This window comes from Talpa europaea, assembly GCF_964194135.1.
Source record: "Talpa europaea genome assembly, chromosome: 1".
NCBI lineage: Eukaryota > Metazoa > Chordata > Mammalia > Eulipotyphla > Talpidae > Talpa > Talpa europaea.
In genome coordinates, this window is record NC_140073.1 from 3518759 (window position 1) to 3536379 (window position 17621).

Below are 17621 nucleotides of genomic sequence, written 5' to 3' on the forward strand. Positions count from 1 at the left end.
CATGAGCCAGTCAAGTGAATGAATGACGAGTGAATCAGTGATGAATGATCAGGAGCCTGGCCAAGCAGAGGGGCTGGAGATGGGCGAAAAGATGGCGGGTTCTGGGGGAGGCCGAGGCTATTCTGAGGAGGGGGTGGCTTTGCAGGTCCAAAGCTGGGGTCTACCTAGGTTGGGAAAGCATGGGTGGGGTAGGGCAGCCAACCTCAGCACTAGCCTCACCTGGCTGGCCAGCTTCTCATACTCTTCCATCAGCTTCTCGTCTTCCTGGTTCACCGCCAGGACCTTGCAGATCCTGTTGGCAGCTGTCTCTGCCTGGGGTGGGGCATGGGCAGACAGGCTGGACTAAAACAAACTCACGGACACCCCCTGACCCAGCCTCTGTCTGTAAAACCTTTATAACCTGGTGCAAAGAGGGGAACGGATGAGGGAGCACATTTTCCAGGGTTCCAGAGGCCACCCTGCTTCTGAGCTCTCCAAAGACTCAGCGTGCGCCTCTGGGACAGCAGTATTCTCACCTGTGTGGGGCCTGGCAGCTCCAAATGTTGGGGTGCCTCTGAGGTTGGGGCCCCAGGTCCATGATCCCTGCCTAGGCAGCAGCTGTCTTGGCCCCTTACCTGCTCAGCCCTGGCGAAGGCATGGTAGAAGCAGGAGATGCAGGTCATGATGGCCTTTTCATCAGGCTTTGGGGTGTTCCTGATGTCTAGGGGATAGTAGCGAGGCATTTATTGGTGAAAGCTAGGGGTGGAGGGCCTCCCTGGAGGCACAAGGGGTTAAGCACAGCACTGTGAAGCTGCCCACAGCCACTGCAGTTCGATCCCCAGCCAGGGAGCAACCCACATGGCGCAGCAGACCTCTCCTGTCTCCCTGCTGCTCCCCTCAGCAGTGTATTTTTCAATCAGTCTGCCTGTTCTGTTCCCCACTCTGTCTCTGGTGAATCCTCTCACCCCCCACACCTCTAGCCTGTACCCCAGCTCTTGTATGCATAAATAAATAAATCTAAAAAAAAAAAAATAAAGCTAGGGGTGGAGAATGGGCTCATGCCCCCACCCAGCAAAGGGCTCCCTCAGAAGGGGAAGGGGTGAAGCCAGGAAGCCATGCCCACTAGCTCCTCAAATCCAGCGACTTCCTCTTTCCTGAAGCCTCTCTGATCACCCCCGGGCCCAGCAGCACCCCCCTCGCCGTAGGTGAGTAGAACAGTACACCCTGCCTGGTAACCACTCGTCACTCTGTCTGTTTGTCTTTTCCCCAGGTCCATGAACTCTGGGGACCAGAAAATTTCTCATCCCTCGGTGCCCACATATTCAGGGCATGTCACACAGTAGAGGCTCAGAAAATGTTTGCTGCTGCCATCAACTGGCTTGGGCTCAGGGACCAGAGGCAGGATGTGCCCCCGAGGAGCTCCCAGTCTTGGGGAGCCAACGTGCTCCCCAAGGGAGGTCCCTCCTACCCCAGCCACCTGGGGGAGGCTGTTGCACTGGTTGGAGAGGGCTCCAGGAGAAGGGAGCCTGTGCCAGGAAGGGCTCTCACCAGGCAGTGCGGGGAGGGGCAGACCATTCCAGGTGGAGGGAAGAGCAGAGCAAAGGAGTGGACAGTGGACCCGACGACCATGAGTAAGTGGGGTCCTGCAGGGCGGGGCTTGATCCTACCTTCTGCATCCAACATCTTGGGGATGTCCAGGTATTTCTCTGCCACTTCGAAGGCAGTGTCCAGGTTGCCGATGGGCTCATCCTAGATGGGTATGGGGGAGCCAGGGAGAAGGTCAGCTGAGGGCAGAGTTGGGGAGTTGGGGCTGGGGCGGTGGAGACCGACCTTGCGTAGTTTGGTGTAGTCAAAGAGGTCAGGTTGGTGTCGGTGGATAAGAGCAGAGGGCCAGGCCGTCCTTCCACCTGAGCGGAGGGGAGGGGTGGGTCTGCCCAGGCTCAAGTCGATGCCCTGTCCTACCCTCGTCCCTGGAGCACCCCATCAGGGTAGCCCCTTCTGCAAACGGAAGGAAAGTCCAAATTCCTCAGCTTGGCATTTGAGACCCTTCCTTGCCAGGTGTGGATGCTCCTCCCAGCTCATCCCTGCCCTGTACACATCTGTGCTCCGGCCACACTGACTTCTGGGTATTTCTAGCCTCTAGGTCTTTGCTCACAAGGATCCCTCAGGCCAGCATGCCCGGCCAGCCCTGGCTCAAAGGCTCCCTTCTCCAAGATTCTTTCTAAATCTCCTGGATTCAATATCGACATCAGCTGTGAACGCTCCTCTTTTCACTCCAGTTGCAGAAGCGTCCCATGACTTCTGCTCCCCTGGGGCCCGTGACGGGCCGGCAGCTGGCTGAGGCCTGTGTGTGCGCACTGCCCAGGCAGACCTGGTGTGGAAGTTCTGCACATCGGCATTGCAGTAGGGAGCTGTCTTCCGCTGGCACCACAGGGGAAGCCCTCCTTTGCCGAGGTTTCTGGGTGGGGTTGGGGGGCCACGTGAATTGTGGGGGTCTGAGGAAGACTTCACACCCTACCTGCTACCCAAGCACTCACTCTCCACAGTGGTGTACTGGATGGTGAAGTGGAGGATGATGGTCCAGATCATGTCCAGGGTCATCTTCAGGTTCCCGTCCACGATCTCTGCAGAGCAGGCGAGATGGTTCCACGCAGCCAAACCCTGCACTTGGGGCCTCGTCAGCCTTTCCCCTGCTCCACCCTCTGGCCCTTGTTCCCACCGCAGGTCTGGAACCCAGTAGGTGCTTAATGAACAACTGTGGTAGCTTAGATGATTCATGACAACTTCCAGGGGCCAGGTAACGTGCCAGCACCCCGAATACACCTGCTTCCTACAGCCCCTCCTGTGAGGTATGGATGGTTACCCTCATGTTTTGAGATGAGGAAACCAAGGCTACAAAGGTGACATGCAGAGGTCAAGAATGGCCCCCATGCACTCCCCACATTACCTCCTGCCACCGCCTCACCTTTGGCACCAATGGACACCAGCTTCACTCCTTGCTGACGATGAAGTTCAGGGCCTTGTTGACGTTGGCAATTTTGTGTAAGTGCATCTTGCCTTTGTCTGGCCTGGGCAGCCACTCACCTGGGTGTCAAAGGTCATGAGAGGCAGTAGGAGATGTCCTCAGACTTCCCCCTTCTTCACTATGTCCCCTTAGAAGCACTCTGCTGCCATATTCCCCTAGTTCTCTGGGGTCCCTCAGTTCTTTGGGGTCCCAGGGCACTGATATGCACTCCTCACCTGAAATGACCACCAGGAGTAACATGAGTTTGAGGCCGTTGCGGAAGTCGTCCTCGATATTCTCTATCTGGGTGCCGGCCTTGAGCCGGTGCAAGTTGCACCGGGCAGTGAAGGTCTGCAGGGGAGGGCAGTGCTCTGGGGCTGGAGGAGGTGGGCCTGGTCCTGATTCTGGGTCAGGGTAAAGCTGAGAGCTGGAAGCTGAGAGCTGGACCCCGGCTCACCCACTGACTTGTGCACCTGGGGCCAGTCCCTTTCCCTGTCTGAGCTTTAGTTCTCCTGGAAGAGCAAAAATGGTGCACGCTCCTTGCTACCAGCACGCCAGCTTTGGCCGGCCTCAAGCACTGGAGGAGAAGTTCAAAAATGATACAGCAGACACACCAAAGTGTGGGCCCCCCTCGGGTGCAAAGGCCAGGCAAGGTGAGGCTGCCTCTAAAATCTGTACCGTGGGCCTCCCCGGTGGCGCAGCGGTTGGGCGCTGGGTTGCGAAGCTGCCGCAGCCTGCAGCGCCGGTTCGATCCCCGGCCGCCGGGCAAGGGTCCCACATGGCGCGCAGACCTCTCCTGCCGCCCGCTGCTCCCCTCAGCAGTGTACTTCGGTCCTTCTGCCTGCTCTGCTCCCCGCTCTGTGGTCCTTCTGCCTGCTCTGCTCCCCGCTCTGGCTCTGGTGAATTCTCTCGCCCTCCCGCGCTTCTGACTGTACCCAGTGCTTGTGTAAATAAATAAATAAATCCTTAAAAATAAATAAATAAATAAAATCTGTACTGTTCTGGACGGAAGTCCATCTGGCTCGAGGGGTTGGGTCAGCTCTGGACTGGGTGGGCAGCAAGGCAGCTCTGGGCAGGGCCTGCATGCAGGAGGAGGATGCTCTTTCACTCAGCCCTGAAGGAGAGGTGGCCCTTGCCCTAAAGGAGGCCCTTGCCCCACAAGTAAAGTCATGTTTGCCTGAAGAGTGATGGGAGACACTAGAGTTGGGGACTCTTGGGGAGATTTCCAAGGCGGGTGGGGGAAGGCTGATCCTTGACCACAGCTGTGACGGAAGAGCAGGGCAGGGCAGGTGACGGCGTCCAGGCCTCAGCAGCCACTTGGGCCAGGGAAACGGTGGCTAGGTTTGTGGGGCGTAAGCTATCTGGGCACTGCTGGGATGAGGCTGGAGGGGTGGGGGCATACGTGCTGAGAGGCAGGCTGTTGGCAAATGCTGAGTGGGGTCCAATGATGTCATGGTAACCTCCGGAGCCCTCCACCACAGCCTGCCTTTCCCCAGAATTTCCTCACCCCAGGGGGGTCATTTTCTTTCTTGGGAACACAGGTATCCTGCCCCCTCCTTTCGGGAAAGTCTGGGTGTGAAAGTAGATCAGGGAGGGGAGAGCTGAGTGCCCCACAAGGCTGGTCTGGGCAGCAGCTGCCCATGTGCCCCTCTTTTGCTCCCCCCAGGTGCTGCCTTAGCATAAAGTGTCCATCTGGCCAGAGTCAGGTTACTGCAAAGGAGACCAGGGCTCCCCTTCTCGCTGACCTCTTGGCCTTTTCAGCCTACTCAAGGTCCCTGGGGAGGGTATTGTGGGCAAAAGTTGGGGTGGGGCAAGCAAGGGGCAAAGATTCTCAGGTTGAGGCTCCTATTTTCTGACTGTATGATTTGGGTCCTATCTCCCCCCGGCCTTTCTAGGCCTCAGTTTCCTCATTTGACAATTGGGAAAGCCTGATTGGGACACTGCAGGAAAGAGAGGATGGGAGGGGTCTGGAGTAGTTCCCTGCCCCACTTCCAAGGCCCCCTAGTTGCAAGGCTGCATGTCCTCCTGTAGGGTCTGGGAATATTTAAGTAGAAAGTGGGGGGTATGGGGAGCATATTCTTCCCTACCCCCCCCCCCAACTTGGATCTCCTGGGCACTGCCCAGCGGCGATGGCCAGCAGAAGTGGGGCAGTGGGCCCAGGGAATGAACCCCGGGGGATGGGGGCCCCAGAAACTTTACCATCCTTAGCCCCTCACGAGGGCTCCCCACCCTCCGTCCTTCAGCTGACGGCTGATGGGCAGAGCCTGGGCTGGGGAAAGACTGGGTCTGGGCAAGCTTTGCTCCCGACTTGCGGAGACGCCGAGGACAGAACCTCTGGCTCCGCAGGCCGCGGTTTTGCGGCTGGGACGGGCGAGCGCTCGCTTTCCGCGGCTGCCCCTCCCGGGCCGGGTCCAGCGGCGGGTCGCGGGCCCGTCTTCCTCCCGTTCCGCGCCCTCGCCGCCGCGCGGCCCCGCCCGGCCCCTCGGGGTGCAGAACCTCCTCTGTCAGGCTCGCCCCCCCCGCCCCCCCCCCCGCCCCGCCGCGTCAGGCAGCGTCCAGCCCAGCCCGGGGTCGGATTCGCTCTCAACACGGGGAGGGGGAGGGCCCGGGATGGGGCGCGGGCGCTCGGGGCCGGGCTAAGCAAGAGGTGGCCCTGAGACCGGGGAACTGCAGGTTTTGGGGGACTCTGGGGCTCGCGTCCCGGCTCCGCCGCTGGGAGCTGCGGCCTCGGGAGACCCAGGGGCGCTCCGAGGCCCCGCGGGCGCGCCCGGGAGTGAGCCGACGGCGGGGCGGGCCCTCGAGCAGCGGCCCCTGGGGTCTCTGAGCGTCCTCCCGACCCTCCCGCCGCCGCGCCGCCGGGAGCGGGGAGTCCCAGCCCATGTCACCGGGAGGCACCGCGAGGCGCTGAGCCGTTTGGAGCGTTTTCTGGGGTGATGAGGGGAGACGCTCGAGCACGAGGAGGGGCTCCAGGCCCGCGGGATGGGCCGAGCAGGGCCATTAATACCGGGGCGGCCGGGGGTGGGGTGAGGGGAATGCGCTGAGCAGGGAAACCCCGAGGCGAAGGGAGGGCGCCCCTCAGGCCAGCCGCCCGCAGCCCGGACCCGGCTCCTGGGCGCGCGGGGCGGGAGGGCGGGGCCTCCTCGGGGGCGGGGCCCAGCCGGGGGCGGGGCCTCGGTCGCCGCCCGGGCTCCCCCGCCCACCGGAGTCCCGGCGTCGCGTTCGCTCGGCCGTGCGTCCAATCACGTCTCTGCATCTGCAGGCGGCGACCGGCGCGGCCGAGCGCCCGCCGCTCCCCTTCTATTGGTCGTCGCAGACGTCCTTCTGCCTCTGTGCCCGCCCCAATGCGGAAACGGCGCGGCGCTCGCGCTCCGACCGCGCAGGGTGCGGGCCATGGGGCAGCCCTGGGCGGCGGGGAGCTCCGAGGGGGCGCCCGCGCGGCTGCCTCTCGTGCTCACCACGCTTTGGGCTGCGGCCGTGGGCCTGGAGCTGGCCTACGTGCTGGTGCTGGGCCCTGGGCCGCCCCCGCTGGGGCCCCTGGCCCGCGCCTTGCAGCTGGCGCTGGCCGCCTTCCAGCTGCTTAACCTGCTAGGCAACGTGGGGCTGTTCCTGCGCTCTGACCCCAGCATCCGCGGCGTGATGCTGGCCGGCCGCGGGCTGGGCCAGGGCTGGGCGTGAGTGGGGCTCGCGGCTCTTTCGGGGAGCAGCGGGGGCTTTGAACAGGGAAGGGAGGGACCCTGGGCGCTGAAGGTGTTAGTGCCACATTACAGTAGGGTCCGCGCGTTCGGGCCGGTGTTCCTCGGAACCTGGCATGGTAGAATTGTAACAGGGTGGTCCCCAGGAAAGGGGGAGGTTCCCTGCCCCACCCAAGGGAGGGTGGAGCTGAGCAGGAAGAGGAGAAGCTGAAGAAGAGACTGAGGAAGGAAGCAGGATGGAGCCAGGAGACCTGGAGGAGGCGCGTGGAGCCTAGAGACACGTAAAGAAACTGCGCTTGTCTTTTGGTCGTGGACTGGGTGACACAGATGTGGGTGAGACCCGTGGGGAGGTGACCATGGCAGCTTTTATCTTGATGTTGATTTTGCTCTTTTCCTTCCGGACTTGTCCGGTTGTTTGTGACCCTTTGCTGTGGGTCCCCACTGGAAGATGCTTTAGACTTGTAGCAGGCTTTGGGGCCTTGTTCTGGGCCGATCCCATATGGATGGACTTTTACCCACGAGGGGACGGGTAACTTTGGGTGCTTCATTTAGAAACTAGACTCTTTGCCTTACCTGTATTGTTTCCTAGTTTTATTAAAGTTCCTTCCCATTAAAGTCTCCTATGTTTTGTATTGATGCGGCGGATGGCAGAACCCATGTAGAATAGGCAGGTTTGCGGGGTTTGGGCTGCCCCTCTCCCTGTCCTATAACAGATTTGGCGACCACGAAGATTTAGGACAGCCATCCGTGGTTAGTCAGCCCCATGGGGAAATTGGGCTTCCCTATGGCACTGGCTACCATAAGTGCAAATGTGATTTTTGGTTTCTCTAGTGTGTTTGTTTCATATGTCGATTTGCTGTTGAAAAACTGGCTTGGGCTTTGTGAAGATTCTGTCTGTTTGTGTCTAATTTGTTTGTAGTGACTTGCTAAGAGATTTTAATTTGTGGAAATGGTTCTGCGCCAGTTTTACTCAAAATATTAGGCAGTACATTGGACCATGTGGCCAGATCAAAGATGGCGTCTGAGGCCACTTGGAACTTTTTTTTTTTTTCTTTCTTTTTGTAATCTCTGCTGTCTCATTAGCATTTCTAAAGGCAATAATGGTTCTTCAGTGGTATGTTGCTTTGTCTTTGGCTACTTCCTGCTCTCTGCCTGATGGATTTTGCAAGCCAATTGTGGAGCAGTGGTGTTTAAATTAGCAAATGTATGCCTGGGTGTTAAGGAAAGAGTATCCTTAAGCAGTAACTGGTAATTGCTGGTAGCCTTGATGGATTCTTGGAGATAACTTGAATTTTTGCAAAGTCTGGATCAGAAAAATTAACAAGATTTTGTCTGAGTCTGAAAGGATTTGCTGCTGTGAATTTTGTCTACACAATTTGTTTTGGGCATGTTTGCCGTTTTGAATCCTGGATTTGTTCAATTGCTGGTGTAAGACAAGATTCTAAGTTTCTGCTTCCTAGTGAGGAAGGTCTGTTATGGAAAGCACTCTTTAGGGTGCATCATATAACTGTACCAGGTTTTCATACCTGTGTTGTTGTTGTCCCTCCCTACTGTGGGGGAGGTGTAATCTGTGCTTAGATGTTTAATCTGCTCTTTCAGCTTCTGTCCCAGAGTGGCTAACAGAAGTAAGGAGATGGCTCCTTTTAATTGAAAGTTAATTACTAATATTTTGATTTTGCTTTTTCAGGTTCTATTCCAGGAAACCCAAGGAGTGCCTGCTTGGTGGCTAACAAGAGATGACTCCTTTTGCTTAAAAGTTAACTTTTATTCTTTCAGTTGCTGTACAGAATACCCCAGGATTGACTTCTAATAAAAAGACTTCAACACTGAAAACCCTAAGGTGATAAACAAGGTCGTGTGACCCTTGTGATTAATAAACCTTTTCCTTCCTATTTCCAAAGTCTTAGGTTTGCAGGATGACAACTGGAAATTTTTCTGCCAGCAACACTCCACATTTTTTTTTTGGACTTTGACTTTTTTTTCTGAACCTATGGAGAAAAACTGCAGTTACATAACATATTCCACGTGGCATAACTAAAAAAAAAAACTGTCTTTGTCTATATGTTGTATGTCTGTATGTCCTTGTGTCTGTCTTGGCCTAGAGAGGTTGAAAAATTGGTATACGTGGTGCCCATAGACGTTGGAAAAAAAAAAAGTCTCCACTTATGAGAAAAACAAAAGGTTAGGGTTTGATTGTCAACATTGATTGTCAACTGAACTAAGCCGGTGCCTTCATAGAGATTGAATATTGTTGTTTCTGTTAATTTTCTGATATTTATGGCAAAGCTTCCCAGAAATCTAAATTCAAGTACAAATTTGGTGGCCTGTCATTTGACTGATGCAAGGAAATTTTGTGGAACCTCAGTAGAGCTCCTGAGACACTCCACGAAGTTTCTCCTTTTCCTCCTGGGAAAGCATTACATGAATTTGTTCTATTTGGCTTTTATCTAATGAAGTAAAACTGGAAGGGAAGCATTGTCACTTGGGAAAATGGTAAAACTTTGGTATGTACAATATGTTAACAGTAGTATCGGGTATGTATGTAAATTGTCAATGGTGATTGTCACTTGTAATATTGTATAATTCAATTGTTTCACATCTACAGAAATTGTTTCTGGAAATATAGGGAGAAAAGGTCTCAACAGATTACTATTGATGGAACTGTTGAGAGTAAAAAACTTTTCTACTAAGGACTGAATAGACTTGGAAATACACCTCATATTTACTAAGTTTTCCTTGACATAATAATACTGATGATTTTTTTGCATTTTGCTCTAAATCCACAAAGTTTTCTTGTTTTGGTGACCAGGATCTGCAGAAAGGTTGCAATTTTTTTTCCCAGCAAAGCTACCTTGTCACATTTTCTCTCCCCTTGATACCAACACAGCATACAAATAGTGGTAGTAATTTTTGCTACTTATTTCAGAGTCTGTTTTTGCATAACTTACATAGGGATTTTGTCTGTTTTAACAAAAAAATTGGACGTGAGTTTGATTGTGTGGCTTTGTGTGGAGTTCTTCCTGAAAGTTGAAAAAGAGCTGAACCAAGAAGAGGAGAACCTGTTTGCCTTGTTTGTAGGGTTCCAGAGACCTCCAAAGAAGGTGAGGAAGCTTGCCTCCATTGGCAGGACTGGACAACCCGGCCAACGAAAATTACCTGGTACCCTCGCGAAGAGGAAAGCCCAGGTGGAGTCTGATGAGACCAACTTTATACCTGAAGCCTACATCGACTGGATGCCACTGGTTCGCTCTGATCTTGTATGGAATATTTCAACAAAGCCAGCTAAACAAATTGCTGTTAGTTATTTCTACCCTGTGATTTTATGCAAAAATAGGAAAAATGGTTTAAAAGTAGATTTAATTTGCAAACTTTTGCTATGCTGTAAAAAAGTTTGGGATCAAGGTTGAGAGAATTCGTTTTTGCATAAGTTGAACCATTTTAACATATTTTCCCTGTGATTTTGATATATTTGCTATCTTGTTTTAGCCAATGCTCCAAATTTTTTTTCTTTTCTTTTGGCTTGGATAATGGACTATTTTTAAGTAATGAAACTCATACTGGACATTCATGGACAATGCTGCTGACTAATTGTTGCTTCTCTTACACACATTGTAACCCTGAAAAAAGACTGTCTCCTAAGATTGCACCATGAGATCTGTGCCACCATAGATATGGTGGAATAAAAATTAAAAGGGGGGATTGTAACAGGGTGGTCCCCAGGAAAGGGGGAGGTTCCCTGCCCCACCCAAGGGAGGGTGGAGCTGAGCAGGAAGAGGAGAAGCTGAAGAAGAGACTGAGGAAGGAAGCAGGATGGAGCCAGGAGACCTGGAGGAGGCGCGTGGAGCCTAGAGACACGTAAAGAAACTGCGCTTGTCTTTTGGTCGTGGACTGGGTGACACAGATGTGGGTGAGACCCGTGGGGAGGTGACCATGGCAGCTTTTATCTTGATGTTGATTTTGCTCTTTTCCTTCCGGACTTGTCCGGTTGTTTGTGACCCTTTGCTGTGGGTCCCCACTGGAAGATGCTTTAGACTTGTAGCAGGCTTTGGGGCCTTGTTCTGGGCCGATCCCATATGGATGGACTTTTACCCACGAGGGGACGGGTAACTTTGGGTGCTTCATTTAGAAACTAGACTCTTTGCCTTACCTGTATTGTTTCCTAGTTTTATTAAAGTTCCTTCCCATTAAAGTCTCCTATGTTTTGTATTGATGCGGCGGATGGCAGAACCCATGTAGAATAGGCAGGTTTGCGGGGTTTGGGCTGCCCCTCTCCCTGTCCTATAACAGAATTAAGGGTATCGCTCATTCACCCCTTAGGTGCAAGGCACTGTTCTGGGCACTGGCGGTACAATAAAGCAGACCCCTGACTTCCTGGAACTGATTTCAGTGGGGGAGGAGGCAGATGATAAATTATGGGCATAATAAATAAGCAATTAGAGTGTTAGGAGTGGTGGTGATATGGAAACAAATTAGAACAGGGTTAAGGGGGCACGTTGCGGTCTGGAATGGGCAAAGTCGGCCTCACTGACAAGGCTGGCATTTGAAAATCAAAGACTTGAAGGAGGTGGTGGAGTTAGCCATGCGGGAACCTGGGGGGAAAGTGTTCCAGGCACAGGCAACAGTGCAAAGGCTGTGAGGCAGCTGTGGCCTGGCCTGATTCCGCAACAGCAAGCTCAGCGTGGCTGGCGTGCAGTGAGAGCCAGGAGGAGGGAGGTTTGCCTGTAAAGATTATGTAGGACATCCAGTGCTTTGCTTCTTGCGGGAAGTGAAATGGAGAGCCATTGGAGGGTTTGGAGCAGAGGAGGGACACGCTTTAGATTGTAGAAGGATCACTCTGACCACTGGGGGGAGGCGACACTAAAAGGGGACAATGTTGGAATCTGGTGTACAGTCAAGGTTGAACCCCTCCAAGGAGTTCCTGGTGACTTAGACCCAGGAGGAAGAAAGATGTTGGAAATCAGAGGCCAGAGAAGCGCCTGAGGACTGGGGGTGTCAGAGCTGGGGGACCTTCCCTGCAGTGCTCGACCCAGGAGGACGTGGGAAAGGTTCAGCCTGCATGCACCCTTGACCAACCTGGGGCTTGTGAGGGCGGTGGCTGTTCTGCTCGCCCAGGAAGGGATTCTGGGCTAACCCTGGGCATGACCAGGGCACCTAGAACTGATGGGGGAACTGACCCTGGGGTTCTCTCCCTGCAGTTACTGCTACCAGTGTCAAAGCCAAGTGCCTCCGCGCAGCGCGCATTGCTCCGCCTGCCGGGTCTGCATCCTGCGCCGGGACCACCACTGCCGCCTGCTGGGCCGCTGCGTGGGCTTCCGTAACTACCGGCCCTTCCTGTGCCTGCTGCTCCACGCTGGCGGCGTCCTGCTCCACGTCTCCGTGATGCTGGGCCCCGCCCTGTCGGCCCTGCTGCGAGCCCACGCGCCCCTCCACACCGCCGCCCTCCTCCTGCTGCCCTGGCTCATGCTGCTCACAGGTGGGGAGCGCAGGCGTTCCCCGGGGAGACAGGAGGCTCTGGAATGGGCCATCTGGTAGCAGATTTCTAGCTAGTCCTGCTGGCCCTACCCTGGGGACCCAGTGCCAGTGTCATCAATGGAGGGTGAGAACAGCCTGGTATTCAACGGGTATTTTACCTGCATGGCAAAATACAGGACCTCCACGTTGGAGTTTTGGCTGGGACGATCAGGGAAGGATTCCAGCAGGTGTTAGCAGGGGGGTAGAGTCTAGTGGGAGTTCTTGGGCATGGGGCAGGAGGATGGCGAGGCAGGTTTAAGGGCTGGGGGCATTCTAAGAGAGAGGAGCGGTGAGAGCAACGGCAGTTTGAGGGGGATTGTGAGAGTAAAGGCCAGGGCGGCGGGTCAGGTAGGGCTGGGCAGCAGAGGGCTTTGATGCTGGTGTGAGAGGCTGGCCTCTTTGACAGGGCAGTGGGGAGCCAGTGAGAGTCCCACCCAAGGAAGCTGGGAGGGAAGGCTTGCATTCGGAGGCTGATTGAGGGGCTGTGTTCTGGATGACCGTTTATTCCTCTTCCCTGGGGCACCACCCAAGATAAAAGGCCCACAGGCCTGTCTTTGTTTTCTGCCCACCAAAATGCTCTGGGCTCTTTGTCTTCCCTGACTGCTTCCTGGACCCCTTTGTCCGTATTGTTCTGTATTTGCTAAACTCCCTGCCTCTCTGAACAGTCTGCCCCGCCCCCTCCTCTCCAAGCCCTGTTCCCAAGGACTCTCTCCTGCAGCCCCCAGAGGCCCTGGGAGGCCCAGTGGTGTTGCCAGAGCCTTCCTCTGCCCACATTGGCTTCCCCAGCAGGCCTCCACACCGTGACTCCCCCATCAGTCTCTCCCACAGAGACTCAGGCTCTCCAGCTGCACCTCCACCCGCAACCCCTATGATCATTGCTGGCCCCGCTCTAGTGCCCCCCCCACCACTCCCCTTCCCCGTCCCTGAGACTTGGTCTCCAGCACGCAGTCTCTCTCAGCCCCAGACCCTGTCAAGATCATGAGGTCTGAGGGTCTGGGCAAACCATCCAGCTGGTGCCCGATGGCTCAGCTTCCTGACTTTCTCCTCCATTTGACTTCCTTTGCCTCCCTCACATGCAGACCTTGTCAGTCCACCAGCCTCCTCTCCTGCCCCCTCTTCCTCCTTTCCTCCATGACACCTGCTCCTTGAGCTGCTAGGTTCACCTGTCCATCAGCCCCATCCCTCCTCACCGCCCGGGTCCACTTGACACTCCCTCTGTTTCCTGCCAGCATCTCCAGCTTCTTGGCTCTGTCTTCCTTCCGCTGCGCCTCTGGCTTCTCTGACTCTTCCCTGGGCCGCTGGGAGCTGCCAGAGACTCATGAGCTTGCTCTCGCTAGTGACTTAATCCTTCTACTCTCCCGTCCTTCAGCCTCCACTGCTCATGAAAAGTCTTCACAGAGAAAACAAGACATCAGACGGTCCAGCCAGAATTGTCCTTCCTCAGGTTGCTGAGCTGCCAGCTTCTGCTGACCAGGGCCCTGGTCCCTGCTCCCCGCCTCACACCCAGTCCTCTGTGCCAGCCTCCCAGGCGCCCTCTGCTGGTCCCATTTGGGTTTTCCCCATGGAGTAACCACCCCACGTCTTTCCTTCCCTCTTGCCCTGTTGCTCTCCTGTCAGCAGCTGAGCACCTCCAAGGACTTGTCTGGGCTCCTGGGCTGCTTCTCCTCACCTCCCACTCTCCCATCCCCCCCACCTGCCCCAAATGGCTTTTGTCCCCCTCCCCTCTCCTGCCCCCCTCCAGGACTGCTGCAATCCCCAGACCTCTGTCTCCACCAAACCCAAGGGCCCTTTGGGATTCTCTTCTACCTTCCTGGACCTTCAGCCTCATGGGAGGGCTGGCATCCTCGAAGGGGGTTCTGCCTTTGGCTTTGCCAATAGCTTTGGGGTGCTTTCAGTTTTCTTCCTTTCCTGTTTCCCTTTTTTCTGGTCCCTAGGGACCCGATTTCCTGGTGCTCAGGTCCAGGCGCCTCTCTCACTTCCCTTTTCACACTCGGGTAGGCCAGAGGATCTCCTGTGTCCCAGCTACTCCCCAATGTGCTTGTTCAGCCTGGGTTCTCTCTCCTGAGTTTCCAGAACTATCCACTCACTCATCTCCAGGCACCTCTCTGTCCTGTCTCCGGACCTTCAAACAGAACATTTGCTCCCTTTTCTGCCTGGCAAACACCTCCTTAACCTTCAGGACCCCCCACAATGTCACTTTCTGTTACATCTTAATACATCAGCAAAGGCATCGCCTACCCCTTCCATAGGCTCTTTTTTTTTTTTTTTTAGTTTTTTTTTTTTTATAGAGGCATGTTTTTATTTATTTATTTATTTTATTTGTTTGTTTTGTTTATACATGCACTGGGTACAGTCAGAAGCACGGGAGGGTGAGAGAATTCACCAGAGCCAGAGCGGGGAGCAGAGCAGGCAGAAGGACCGAAGTACACTGCTGAGGGGAGCAGCGGGCGGCAGGAGAGGTCTGCGCGCCATGTGGGACCCTCCTCCGTGGCCTGGGAGCAGCCGGGGATCGAACCGGCGCCGCAGAGGCTGCGGGCAGCTTCGCAACCCAGCGCTCAACCGCTGCGCCACCGGGGAGGCCCCATAGGCTCTTTTTTATTGGAGCAAAATTCCCATAACGTGAGGCTCATCATTCTTCCCATTTTCAAGTGCACAATCTCTGCTCTTAGTCCATGCCCAGGGAGGCAAACATCACCACTATCTAATTCTAGAACATGGTCATCATCTTAAAAAGAAACCCGTTGAGCACTCAAGCCCCTTACTGCGAGGTCCCCCACCCCCTGGCAACCACTAATCTATTGTCTGTACCCGGATTTGCCTGTTGGGGCCATTTTATAAATGGCAACATACCGTAAGCGACCTTTCATGTCTGGCTTCCTTCACGGAGCATAAAGGTTTTGTGGCATCTTGTGGCTCATTGGTTCAGCAGATAGTTCTTCCCTCCTGTGGATCAGGAGGGCCCAGAGCACGACTCCATCAGCGTCACACATGTCCCAGTGGTGATTAAGTCGCTGAGGTCAGAGATCGTCTGTGTGTCCAGCCCCTGGAGACACCCAGCATTGGTGAAGCGTGGGTGGCAGTCGTATTTCTGGTGTGTTCCATCGCTTAGCAAGGGCTGGCCAAGCGACTCCATGTTTGCTGAGCAGAGGGGTCCCGGCTTCAAGGGGGAGGAGAGAAGGTGCAGGGTGGCTGGAGCTGGGCGTTGGGAGGACTGGCCTGTGCCGTTCCCTCACCTGCTCTGTTCTTTCTCTGCAGGCAGAGTGTCTCTGGCGCAGTTTGCGCTGGCCTTCGTGACCGACACTTGCGTAGCTGGTGCCCTGCTGTGCGGGGCTGGGCTGCTGTTCCACGGGATGCTGCTGCTGCGGGGCCAGACCACGTGGGAGTGGGCTCGGGGCCAGCACGCCTACGACCTGGGTCCCTGCCACAACCTGCGGGCAGCCCTGGGACCCCGCTGGGCTCTCGTCTGGCTCTGGCCCTTCTTGGCCTCCCCGCTGCCTGGGGACGGGATCGCCTTCCAGACCACAGCTGATGGGGTGGCTTCCTGACTCCAGGAGGAGGCAGGGTGCACAGGGATGGGGGAGCGGGGTGGGGCAGCCAGCACACATTCCGGCCTGCCTCCACTGGCCTCCGGAAGGAGGCAGGTTGGTACTTTATGCTGGCTTTTGGCAACTCCAGCCCCATCCTTAGCTGCGTCCCTCCTAGTTTGGGCTCCTAGTGTCCAGGGCTTGGGCCCTGCGGCTGCCCACGGCCCCCGAGTACAGTGTTGGGTCTGGCAGGGGCTGCTCGGCTATCTTACTGCCCCTTTGCCGGGTTAATAAAACGCCACTTACTTCTTGGACCCCCTGCACGTCTGTAGGGTTTTAGCCCCCACCGCGGCCTGGGCTGCGGTCTCGGGTTCCTCTGCTTGTCAGACGGGGGAGCCAGAGATGCTGAAGGTGCGAGGGGTCAGGGCACTGCCTCTGCCTGGTGGGGTGGGGGGTGGGGCAGCAGCAGGACAAGGCGGCTTGTGGAGACCCAGGGTTGGCGAATCCAAGTTCACTCCCAGTTGCTTCCTGGTTGGTAGCATCTCTGCCACAGCGGTCTCACCAAGTCTCTAGCTAACCTGGCACTCGGCGGCAGTTGTGTGGGTGAGAAACCTGCGAGCTGTTAAGCAGTCAGGTCGCGAGTGGAGGGGCGAGGCTCGGAACCCAGAGGGCCGTGCTTTCTCGGCCCCCTCGCACAGCTGAGGCGAGTGAGGCAGGTGGCGAAGTCAGGTGTTCAGCCTTTTCATTTAAAAAGAGTGTGAGGCCTTCCAGCTAGCGTGGCAGGAGCAAGCGCAGGAGTTTCTCTCTGTCTCTTCTTAAAGTCTAGAATGATAGTAAAGAAGTCAGGGATCAGTTTCCAAGGAGAAGCCGGAGGGGAGGTAGTGGTGGAGCCGAGAGCCTGTCGTGAGAGGAAGCAGTGGAGGAGCCTTCATTCTCGTAGGGAATTGGACGCTGTTCCCCGAGGCGCAGGCTGAGGCGCCATCCAGAACTGCGGAGGGCTCAGGAATCCACCGGCACCGCGGAAGGCGAGGTCCGGCTTGGTCCAGCAGCGGGGCTGGATGCCAAGTCTGCATGAGGGGCAGCTAGGCTGCCCTCTCCCCAGACCCCTCAGGCCCAGCAGCTGCCTCTCTCTCTCTCTCTCTCTCTCTCTCTCTCTCTCTCTCTCTCTCTCTCTCTCTCGCATGGAGGCGAGGGCTTTTTGGTCTCTGTGGCCTCAGGGGCACAAGGGAGGCTGAGTGTGAGGGACTGGACCAAAAATAGAGTGAAGTGGGAAAGTTTCTATGTAGATGCTGCTGTTGCGGAGAGGTCTTCCAGTGACCTGGCCAGCTTGCCCCCCAAGAACCCTCAGAGAAGCCCACCCTCCTGACAGGCGCTGCCCTCAGCAGTTTGGGCTGCTAGGTCTTTGTGTGTTCTGTTTTTCAGAGGGTACGTGCTGTTCCTTTTTGTAAAGTTCAAACTTGGGTGCCTGGCACCGAACTATATACCGAGTGTCAGGAGACCTCTGCCCTCCCGAGTGACCCCTCGACCTCCGAAACAGCTTTTCTTTGTTTGGTGTTGTTCATTCAATAGTGAGGAGATGCGAGAGAATGTTAATAAAATAATTCCTCTTGAAGCAAGGAGCACTGTGGTGCTCTTGATCGGCCCCCGGCTTTGCTTTGTTGTTTTATTACATGTGTTTGTGTTGGCTTGCATGTTTGGGGACTTTATACACATTGAAGCATACCATGTTTACTCCGCTGCGACCTGCCTTTTCCCTCCATATTATGCTCCTGAGATTTATCCTCCTTTTCCTGCTTTACAAATCAGCACTGCTGTACACAAGTTGTTTTTCTGTTTTGCCCTCTTGGCCATTTTGTCTGCGCCTGTGTATGATCCTTTGATTTATTCTTGACCCATGTTCTTCCGTATAAA

At 55.4% G+C, this 17621-nt stretch overlaps 2 protein-coding genes across 2 annotated transcripts; one reads left to right on the forward strand and one right to left on the reverse strand.

Annotated features, from left to right (window-relative positions):
• Nucleotides 1–34: 34 nt before the first annotated feature.
• ACTN3 (actinin alpha 3) lies at nt 35–5863 on the reverse strand (the record flags this gene model as incomplete). Its single annotated transcript, XM_084252159.1, is given in 13 exon segments — nt 35–73; nt 220–312; nt 615–700; nt 1647–1728; nt 1810–1867; nt 1869–1886; nt 2351–2414; nt 2417–2437; nt 2517–2603; nt 2945–2977; nt 2980–3063; nt 3220–3387; nt 5644–5863. Coding segments are annotated over 13 exon segments (1053 nt in total).
• A 408-nt stretch (nt 5864–6271) lies between these two features.
• Nucleotides 6272–15731, forward strand: ZDHHC24 (zDHHC palmitoyltransferase 24; the record flags this gene model as incomplete). Its single annotated transcript, XM_084230134.1, has 3 exons — nt 6272–6654; nt 11871–12148; nt 15442–15731. Exons 1-3 carry the CDS (start codon nt 6374–6376, stop codon nt 15729–15731), a joined length of 849 nt encoding a protein of 282 aa, XP_084086260.1. The 5' UTR covers nt 6272–6373.
• Nucleotides 15732–17621: the final 1890 nt, after the last annotated feature.